Genomic DNA, 10489 nt, shown 5'->3' with positions numbered 1-10489 from the left:
TGTGGAAGGTTTCTTACGGAAACAAAGAGATGCTGTGACTGTGTGCTACAGAGCTGAAGTAGCATAAAATGTGTCTGTTTGTTTTGCATTTTTTTACTTCTGTTTTCACAGGCTGCTTCTTTATGTGCTTTTAATTCTGTAGTTACCTTCCCCTTTCTGTGACATTTGTGTAGAAGTTATCAAAATGCTTCCGATCGTGTTCCTGCACACCGTCAGTAAACACAGCAAGTGTCGTGTTTGTGTTTCTCAGCTCTGATTCCTGGAGATGGAGGTTGTTAACAGCTGCCGTCAGCAAAGACACCTCAGCAGACAGAGCCATCAGAGCTCCCCACTGAGCTGCCGTGGGTAAACAGTCCTTTGTGGGGTGTAAAGAGTCATTTTCACCCTGCCTGATGGGAGGTAATGGGCCTTAGCACCGAGGTGAGGAGCCATTATGGGTCAGGTATTAGCTCAGCAACAGATGGCTGAGTGAGAGCCATCATGGTGTCACTTTACAGCCCGCCATCGAAGTGGCACGCCTGAACAAACACTGAGGAGTGATGATATTTACCTTTTATAGAAGACACAGAGTACTCCAGCCAGAGCTTTCATTGAGGCTTCTTCACATCAGTTTGGACTACAAATAAGCTTCAAGGGCAAATTTTTTCATCAACAGGTTGAAAGGGCTCCAACATTTCATTAATTATTTTTGTCACTGACAGGCTCAGATTATTCCAAGAGTCTGAACACATTACAGAAAGTTCCTGACAGAAAGACAGAGCGAATCCATTTATTTTTTGTGAATGGTTGTGTATGTGGTTTGTGCTGGTTCTGCTGACAGCCTCTAGTGGGCACTCCAGGAATTGCATATTTTGGGGGTTCAACTTGGGCATCATATTTTTACGCTGAAGGTTGCTGCTTTTTTCATGTGTATTTCCTGGGTCTACTTGTCCCCTGTTTTATTTTGTTGTTCTTGCTCCCTGTCCTGGTGTTTTCCTTCACTTTGATTTGTGTCACTGGCATATACACAAGTAATTTTCCATTTACATTAGCATCTAGCCGGCACTTAGCTTTCTATATATCGTTTTTGGTTAATTCCAGGAGATGTATAACATGTTGACCCCTCTGTAGGGAGAGTGATTTACATTTCTCTGTGTGTTAAGTTCTTCAGTAAAACTTCAAGCAGAAAACCCTGAATAAAAGTTTTCTTGGAAAACTGCTAGGGGGGATAGTCAATGTGGCTCCAGTGGAATGTAAAGAATCAACAAAGGAATCATTGAGCATAAAGGATAACAATGTCAATGAACTAATCAATTTCTAACAAGTTATCAACAGACCAAGTTCCGAGTTTCGATCCCTATCAGAAAAATTTGAGATTAAATCATTCCCTTTAGTTTGTTTTTATGGTTTTTCTGTTGTGCTGCCGTCATGTGGCCAGTCAGTAAAGAGACATGCTGTGAGTCAGAAAACTGCAAGAGCTCCTGAAAGAAAGACAGTTCCCTGTTGTTTTATATATATATAAAACAACAACACAGAATTGTCTTTCATTCAGTGTTATATATATATATGCTTTTAGACCTTGAAATGTCACAAAATCTTAAGTCAAGTTCAAAGAAGTTTAGATGTAGCGAAACTGAAACATCTTTTCAGAAAGCAGTAAAGACTGATTCTGCTAATATTTTGCAGACACGTTAGTGAAAGGAACCCAGAGGGTCAAAGGACAGTTCTATGCACTGACACCACCTGGTGGCTCATTTATAAACTACACAAATACACAGCCACTGTTATTTTATGACCTTAACCAGAACTTCATTCCTTCACGCTTCATTTATTTAAGCAGGCAGTGGATTATCTGCACAGGTAAAAACATTACTTGAATATATTTGAATCTTACAGGAAAGAGTAATTAAGATAAAGTAAACACAACAGGTTGTTTTAGAGTCAGTTTACTCAGAAAAAAAGAATAAGGACATGTTTGTTGATGTCTGAGTGGTTATCCTGGTCTTGAAGCCTTAATGTTTTTACCAAAGTAAAATCTATATTCACAATATTTCCGGTCCCTCCTCCTCTGTCCTACCCAAACAGAACATCGAAAGCTGATCTGATTATGTTATGAAAAACACCTGTGGTCTCATAGGATAGCACAGGACGTGTGGTGACAGTGAGCCATGCTGAACGAAAAGAATAACCTATGGCGTTTGCAGCGAGGCAGGTGTACGATCCTGTATCCTCAAGAGTGACATTCTTTAGATTCAACACCCACCCATCTTCATTGGTACCTGAAGACTGTAAACAAAACACAAACTGAGAGTTAGCACCTCATATCCACATTACACTGTACACTTCCAGACCAGTAGAGGGCAGTACAACAGAAACAAGTTCTCGAGACTAATGCCCAATTTCCTTCAAGCGGTTCAGTTCGGTTCGTCTTGGTAAGGCAAACACTTTTTGCCGTTTCCTTTGACCAATCCTGGGACAGGTCCCCTAATTACCAACCTGTACCGTCCCACTTTTTGGTACCCTTCTGTTGGGGAACCAGACATACCACTCCAACCCCCAAGAGTAGGAGCTAGGGACACTGCAGTCTGGAGACCAATCCCAGTCCGAGTCAAAGCAAACGGCACAAAATGCATGCCATACCAAGATGAACAGAACTGAACCACTTGGTGGAAATGGGGTTTGCTGCCCTCTACTGGTCTGTTGCTGTTTTGTGATTGCTAAAGTCCCTGGACCCTCTGGTCCAAATGCAACTTGTGTTGGACTACAGACAGAAATCAGAACTTGTAACCAAAGGCTAATCGAGTTTAGAGGAGAATGTTCAGTGACCTGGAAGACTAGAAAGTATGGGTGTCCATTCGGGTCGTATCTGCTGCCGTTCTGTGTGATGTGTTTCATCCACTGCACGAGTGGTGGTGGTCTCCCACTCTCCACTTTACACTTGAAAGTCACATCACTGCCAACAACAACGGTCTGGTTGGCTGGCAGACCTGCCTCCAGGACTGGGCTACTAAGACGGGCCTCTGGAAGACACAGTGATCAAAGTCACCACAGGAAGTGTAAGTTCTTCTTGACAACTCTAGCGAAGCTTTTCACAATTTTTCAGTGCTAAAAAAGAGCTCCTTGTGCTACAAATCTTGGTATCAACAAATTTATTTCAATAGGCAATAGATGCTCTCACCAATCACATTCAGCTGGAAGGTGTGTTCAAGACGCCCATGTTTGTTCTCCACCACACACGTGTAGTTTCCTGTATCAGGTAGAACCACTGACTTTGTCTTGAGCATCCATAATCTGCGTCTGACCTAACGTTGGAAGATATAAAGTCAGTCTTACCATCACAGAAGTTGTTTTTGTTTGTAGATACACTCGGACACTCACCTTGAATCCCTCCCGTCCCTGGTCCATTGTAAAATTTTTCCCATTTTTGAACCAGCGCAGGGTGGGGACAGGATTTCCAATTGCTTGGCATTGAAACGTTACAGAGAGACCAAGACGAACAGACTGGAGACCCCTCTCCATCTTCTGTGGATTCACCCATCGTGGTGCAAAATCTGATGAGACACAAGATGTAAGGTGGTTTTGTTAAACCTGATCTGGGATAATAAACATGTTTAAGATTTATGATTTCCTGGTTGGACTGCATTACACAAATCCTCCTTCATCATGTGATCTTAGTCACACTTTGACCCAATTCAACTGCAAAGTCCTCACATAAACTTTCCATGAACTTCCACTGGTGTGTGTATTAACAAGATAAAACATCAGTTTCAGTCAACATATTTCGTAATCTTGCTTCATTTATTTGCCCCTCTGACTCATTTCTTATCACTGGATCACAAAAACATCCCTGCTGTTCAGATCTAAACTTTCTGATCCATCTCAAAAACAGATCAAGATACCATCCTCCAACACTTCATCATCAAAGAAACAAGGACTCTGACCTGTGTCTGTCTCTTCTGTAGACGGCCTGGACTGGTCCAGGCTCTGGACAGTCCCAGTAGCCTGGACCAGCAGAACCAGCAGGATGCAGGACAGCACCAGGAGGACGTGATGTAGAAAAGACATTGTGAATTGGTAACTCAGACAGGAAACACTTCAAACTCCCTGAAGCAAAGAGATTCCTCCTCCACGATAAGGTGAAAGAACTTTATGGCAGAAAGCCCTGGGAGCAAACTTTTATGCAACAAGGACGAGCTAATCACATTTCAGTAGCTGTGACCAATTAGAGCTCAGGAGGCGGGTCTGGCAGAGGACACAGGAACCTGCCTGTGGGAGTTAAAGGAGATACATTGACCCCTTTAAGACCATTTCGAACAGGTTGAATAAAACAATCTGCCAAAATGTCACATCTGGATATTCTTATCTGCTGCCACCTGTTAGCAGGTGTTGAGTAGTGAATCTGGGGCACATTTTTCCTTAAGAAAACATATAAAACATAGATTTTACTAACTTAAGGTATCATACTCAGTTTGTAAGCAAGCAACCTGATTATTATGGGGCTACATCTTACAGATGTTAAACATTCGACACAATTGGGATGTGTTTATTCATTCAACTTAGTCAGATCATCTATTTTAATAGCAGTTGATTTAGTTTGAAAATAGTCTCTCTGATCAGTTACATATTTTTTAACCAATCAGATGTCCAAAGTGTTGTTGTTGCTTTTGGGTATGAACCAGTATTTTTATGGTAAAATGCTTCAAAACAGCATTTATATAACTAAAAATGTACACAAGCCAAAATCATTCTTATATCATTTATTTCAAACAAAAAGCAGCCAAGTCGGCATACAGCCTTTTGTTCAAACAGTTTTAAACATATAGTGATCCCAGACCAGCAAAGCGTCTCCAAACAGGACTCAGAGAGCACTCCACGACCAGCGTGAGAGCATCCTCTGAGCCCTGCAGCCTCTACCTCTCTCTACATTAAATATAACAGCTTCATAAAATAACTTTAGGAAAATAAATATCAATTTGAATCACTGTCAGAGGGCCCTTTTCACACAGTCTGCTCAGTGGAGCCAGTTGGGAGTGTGACTGAGTAATTAAACATGAAACAAACAATAAGAACACGTGTGGTTGCTTAAAGCTTAAAGGTAATCATTGTGTAAAGCTGCGTCTCTGTGTGAGCGTGAAACAATCAGGACAGCGTGCATGTGCGTGACTGTGAGTGCGTGAGAGTCTTCTAGTTCTCTTCTGTAGGCCCGCCTTCCACGTTGTCCACGGATCTCCTTGCAAACAGGTGTGTGGGGTCACGTCCTCTGAAGCCGGGTTGGACGTTGAACACAGGCATGTTCCTCCAGCTGGATGGGTTGTTGAATGCGGCAGCGTTGGATCCAGGGGCACAGGGTTTGTTCTGGACGAGCTGAAGGAAAGTCTCCATGTCTGGACCTAGGCGGGCCATGACGCCAGCTCGCACTGCTGCCACTGTCTGCTCGTCACAGGCCTGGAGGACCTGCAGCAGGGTGCTGTAATATCTGAGGAACAGGAAAGAAGCATAAAGGTTTAGCTTTGACCCCTGGTCTGTTGGAGCTTGGGCCCCATTTAAAACATTCCTGGTCCAATTGACCTATAAATTTAAAAAGCTTTGATTTCGTCCTGTAGGTGGCTCCAGTTAGCAGCCTTGAAACAGGCTGTAACTGTGTAAACTGTTAGCTTAATCAAAATATGCTCAGTTACCCAAAACATGATTTTGGACCAGTTACTCTTAAAGGAACTAAATGGAACTCCTGGGGCCCAACTTTGTGTTGCCACCAAGGCCTGAAGTCCTATGAAGATTATTCAAATCGGACCAGTGACGTATGGTGGAAAGAAATAAAAGCAATTGTACTACACTTCCAGACCAGTAGAGGGCAGTGAGACAAAACAAAAGCCATTCAACAAAGATACAGCTGTTGAAAACTTTCTCAAACTGCTTCGACCAGCTTTGGACAGCTTTGTCTCTAGAGCTAGTTTCCTTTCAAGAGCTGACAGCAGGGAAATAAAGCCCCATCAAAACCAGGACCAGTCTGAGATCCTCTATGCTAACAGGCTAACTGCAGTGCTACATGGCTTGTCTGTCTTCTTATATGATGTAATTTCAACTGAAAGGCTGTCATTGTTGTCTAACTGTCCTCTACTGGTCTGGTGGCTCACTTGGCTTGTGTTCTGGGGAATGTTTTAACAGGAACTAAATAAAGAAAAAAAATTCTGGACCACTTAGTTCAAAGGCAGCTTTAGTCTTCAGACCTTAAAATATTATGATGCTCTGTTAGTCAACTGTGAAATATGTATTGCAGCAAACTGCCCATGCAGTAGAAATGCAACAAAAAGTTTGGTGTGCATCACAAGCCCTCACCTGTTAGGGAAGTGTGTGGGCACCTGGACCACCTCCCCGATGGCGTCAGGGTTGGTTCGAGCCACAGTGCAGATGTCCAGGCTAGTGTAGCACTCCTCTTGCACCTTTAAGATGATGAGAAAAACATTAGCAAACAAAAGAAATTTCTCCTGCTTTTTCAGAAGCAAAAGCCACTAGCTTAGTTAGCATCTACATCCATACGTCCCAACAGTCTTTGATGTCACTCTGACTGTACTCACCTCAGCAATCATCCTCTGGAAGATGTTGCAGCGGCGGATGGTCTGGAACACCTTGGCTGAGATTCCCTGGGAGATGCAGTGCAGGCTCTTCTTCACAAAGGTTTTACCCTTCAGGATGACAACACACACATGTGAGACAACACAGACCAACAGGTAAAGAAACAGGCAAAAGAACAGACAGGTGGACTAACTGACCTCTGTGCTGAAGGTAGCAGCTGTTTGGAGGAAGAGTTCACAGAGCTCGTGCATGCCGTCAGTGTCACAGGTGGAGTTTTCCAGACAGGAGAAGAATCCACAGCCAACGGCCACAGACCCGGTGAGACATCTGGCCACATCAGCTGCAAACACAGAAAAGCACAATTTTAAACTCATGTAGTTATCATCAACAAGTGAAGTAGTTTCACTTTCAGTAAAAGTCCAAAATTCAAGTGTTTAAGCATCCTTTACTTCAGCTTTGAAAGACACTTTGTCGGTTTTTATTACATATTTTAGCCAACTTATAAGTTTTAAATTAAAAGCATCAGAAACTTCTTATAAAATTAAGAAATAGAAGTTTGGGTCCCGTTATGCGCCAGATAAAAAATTATAATAATAATAACAACAGCTTGAGTGAAATTCAAGTAAGCTTTGTTTCGCTGAGGTTGATGGTCTTTTTAACCCTTTGATGCATGTCTGTAAATTTCAGAAAAATTCAAATATTTGTTAAAAGAATTGGAAACTGTTTCTTTCATGCCCTAAGACCAATAAAACACTTAGAGAAAAAATCTTCAAACTGGCTGAGGAGCACTGCATTTTACAAAAATGACTTTAAATAGCAGTCACCATGATGTGCCAGGGGTTCAGGCACACCAATTAATCTGTAACCTAAAAACCATAAAGTCTGAAAAGTGTCTGAGAAACTGGTTTAAGGAGTGTTCCAAGTTGTCCCAGTCTCCCCTATTACTGGGACAGTAGTAGTAATAGTAGTAGTGGTAGTAGCCTAGTAGTAGTAGTAGTAGTAGTTTTTGTTGTTGTTGTTGTAGAAGAAAAGTAAATACAGATATTCAAAGTCATTGGTTACCATAAGAAGAAAATAAAAGAGACACGTTTTTGAAAAAGACCGTAAAGCAGCCATCAAGTGCTGCAAAGAATCGGGACTCACACGGGCTGTTGGCAGAGAATCGTGCCCGGCGGGGAGCACCTTCTTCAGGCAGTAGCTCGAAGCACGCCGCAGTGGTGATGGAGAGGAGGAGGAGGAGAGCGGAGCCGGGCTGCATGCTGCTGTCTCTGAGCGGGAGGAGGAAGAGGATGAAGAGGTCTCTGTGTTTCAGGGTGCTGTGGACTAACACACTGTCCTCACCTGGTATTTCTATCAGACCGGCTCCAGGCTGACCAATCAGAGTGCACCTCTCTCGCGTGGGGGCGCTGTTAATGTTTTATTCATACAGGTAATTAACACTCACAGGTAATTGGATATTTCCACACATACCAAGAGATAAGGGATGTGTGAACTCTGGAGGTATTTATAAACTCAGATTTTCTGACACTGCATCAAAACACCTCAACTTTCCTTAGCATTAAATATTTCTAATGTATCCTATTTAAGACAAAAGTAAGAATTTATTTTAAGACAAAAGTACCAAAAGTAGAAGTAAATATCAATCGGAGTGTGTTTCAGTATGCTGCAAACATGCAAATAGACAGATACAGCAGGTTTAAACCGATAAAACAGAATTAATTAGTTTGCTGTTTGCTTTAATGAACACATGCTGTTTATCTGTAGCTCTAATAAAGTCTGAGTTTCTAAAAATAGGTGTGAGAACAGGAAACAGGAAGCCTCACTGAGATTCCAGTCACGTCTCCTGTGATGTGGTTCATTCAGGCAGAAGAAGCCGATCATTGATTGAGAACAACAGGAACAGTTTGAAGACTTTAACTGATAACAAACTCAGAAAAGCTCTACTACAGCTCAAAGTCCTGCATTTAAAACTTTTCTATGTCAAAACATGGAGGTAACATTAAGTTAAACCACAAGTCAGAACTGCAGGCAGGTCAGTTCATCACCTGGACTCTTCTACTACAGAGCCACGCTGCTGTAATCTGGTTTGTCATTGTCTCTCTGGAATATGTAAAGTGAACTAATGATTCAGGTGTTCACCTGGTCTGTCAGAGACGTGGAAAACTGTGTGTGTCTTATCAGTGTGTGAGCTCCAGGTGCATTGTGGGAGAGTCGTTAGTGATTCCGTTTCCATCATGGACCGGTTCACCACAAGAACCAGTGACCCCAGCAGGCCCCGAGGTCAACAGGCTGATAAACATCTCAGACTGCTCACACACACTTTGGTTTTCATTAACACACACACACACACACACACACACACACACACACACACACACACACACACACACACACACACACACACACACACACACACACCTTGTGGGAAAAGGTTTGACATGGAGGCTTTAAATAATTTATAAATAATTATTTAATAAAATCCTGATTTCAAATCCAACAGACTGATTAATCACAAAATCAAGTTGTTTTCATGCAAACACAAAAGAACGAGTAAACATCCTTGTAAATATATCTGTTCAGCAACATAAAAGAAGTCCTTAATAGATAAAAAGCAAAATATGAATTTAAAAATCAAAGGTATGATGAAGGATTAGACGAGGGCAAAAAAAAGGATATGGTTTTAATAAGATTTTTCATATGAATTAAATGTCCCAATTAAGTCATAATTCTGACCGATAAAAGTCAAAAATAAAGTCACATTGCAAACATCAACATCAAAGTCGAGATAAAGTCTTAATTGAGATCTGTTAAAGGTCGTGTTGTTACAAGTCATGAGTAGAAATTAAGTCACAACGAACAAAGTTGAAGTCAAAACAAAGTTGCTATGTTTTGAGATAAAAGAAAAAAAAAAGTCCAAATGTTGTGAGACTGAATTTGAGATGAAATTGGAATTAAAGCCAAAATGATGTTGTGATTTTACATGAACACAGTCTTTATAAAGTCAAAATGTTATAAGATTGAACAGTTTTGAAGTGGTAATTTAATTAAAAGTAAAAAGAAGCCCAAATCTTAGAAGACTAGAGTGAGATGAAATCTTTATTAAGATCCAGTTTAAGTTTTTATCTTTGGAGACACGACTAGACATAGTCATGATGTATAAAATTGCAGTCAAAATAAAGTTGAAATGTATTGAGATTAAAGAAATGAGTAGGTCAGAATGTTAGACCAAAACCTCTGAATGTGAATAGTAACTCAAAGTATAGAGTTGAAATAAAGTCAATATGCGAGAATAAGGTGTAAATAAATTCAAACTATGTCAAATTTAAATTACAATCTTGTGAGATTGAACTACATGGAAGAGTCAAAAAATTAAAAAAAAACAACAACAACTTAGAAAAATGTAACGGGGTTAGAGTTAAAAAGAAATCCAAATGTTTTGAGAGCAAAGTCAAAATTAAGTTGCTCTCAAAGTCTACATAAGTCCTGATGTTTAAAGATCAAAAATTTGGAATAAAGTTGTAATTGAAATGACTGTCACAAAAGTCAAGAAAAAAAAGGCATAATAATGAGAGGACTAAGTTGAAATAAATCCTTATTCAAATATTAATTTAGTCATGGGAATATAACGAATAGAGTCATTAGTATAAGCAAATTTGAGTCTTGGTCTAGTGAGATAAAAGTAGAACTAGAGTCATGAGGTAGGACATTGAAGTCAAAATAAATTTATTACAATAAAACAGTAAATAGGTCAGGATTTTTTACAAGATTCAAGTCATAAAGTCGAAAAATGAGTCATCACGCAAGAAAGAAGAGTTTTAAATGAGGTCCCTTAAAATTATGGGATAAAAAACTGGACATAAAGCGACCTAAAGGGAAAAGGTCAAATTAAGTTGTAATTAAAATTTTAATGATGCCATAATATCAGGTGATAAATGTC

The 10489-nt window shown here is 40.5% G+C and overlaps 2 protein-coding genes across 2 annotated transcripts; both read right to left on the bottom strand.

The window, feature by feature from the left end:
- Window positions 1–2052: 2052 nt before the first annotated feature.
- On the bottom strand, window positions 2053–4044 carry LOC141805766 (fibroblast growth factor receptor 1-A-like). The gene is made up of 5 exons (XM_074690955.1): window positions 3921–4044; window positions 3358–3530; window positions 3158–3281; window positions 2806–2999; window positions 2053–2265 (listed from the first exon to the last, which is right to left on the bottom strand). The coding sequence occupies exons 1-5, from the start codon at window positions 4042–4044 to the stop codon at window positions 2053–2055; spliced, it is 828 nt and encodes a 275-aa protein (XP_074547056.1).
- A 755-nt stretch (window positions 4045–4799) lies between these two features.
- stc1l (stanniocalcin 1, like) lies at window positions 4800–7899 on the bottom strand. Its single transcript, XM_074690651.1, has 5 exons — window positions 7696–7899; window positions 6750–6892; window positions 6555–6662; window positions 6316–6419; window positions 4800–5455 (listed from the first exon to the last, which is right to left on the bottom strand). Exons 1-5 carry the CDS (start codon window positions 7808–7810, stop codon window positions 5164–5166), a joined length of 762 nt encoding a protein of 253 aa, XP_074546752.1. The 5' UTR covers window positions 7811–7899; the 3' UTR covers window positions 4800–5163.
- Between the last annotated feature and the right edge of the window lie 2590 nt (window positions 7900–10489).

This window comes from Halichoeres trimaculatus, unplaced genomic scaffold (assembly GCF_033239565.1).
Source record: "Halichoeres trimaculatus isolate MK-OKI-2021-1 unplaced genomic scaffold, fHalTri1.1 fHalTri1_scaffold_16, whole genome shotgun sequence".
NCBI classification, from domain to species: Eukaryota; Metazoa; Chordata; class Actinopteri; order Labriformes; family Labridae; genus Halichoeres; species Halichoeres trimaculatus.
This window is presented reverse-complemented; position numbering and strand designations above follow the sequence as displayed.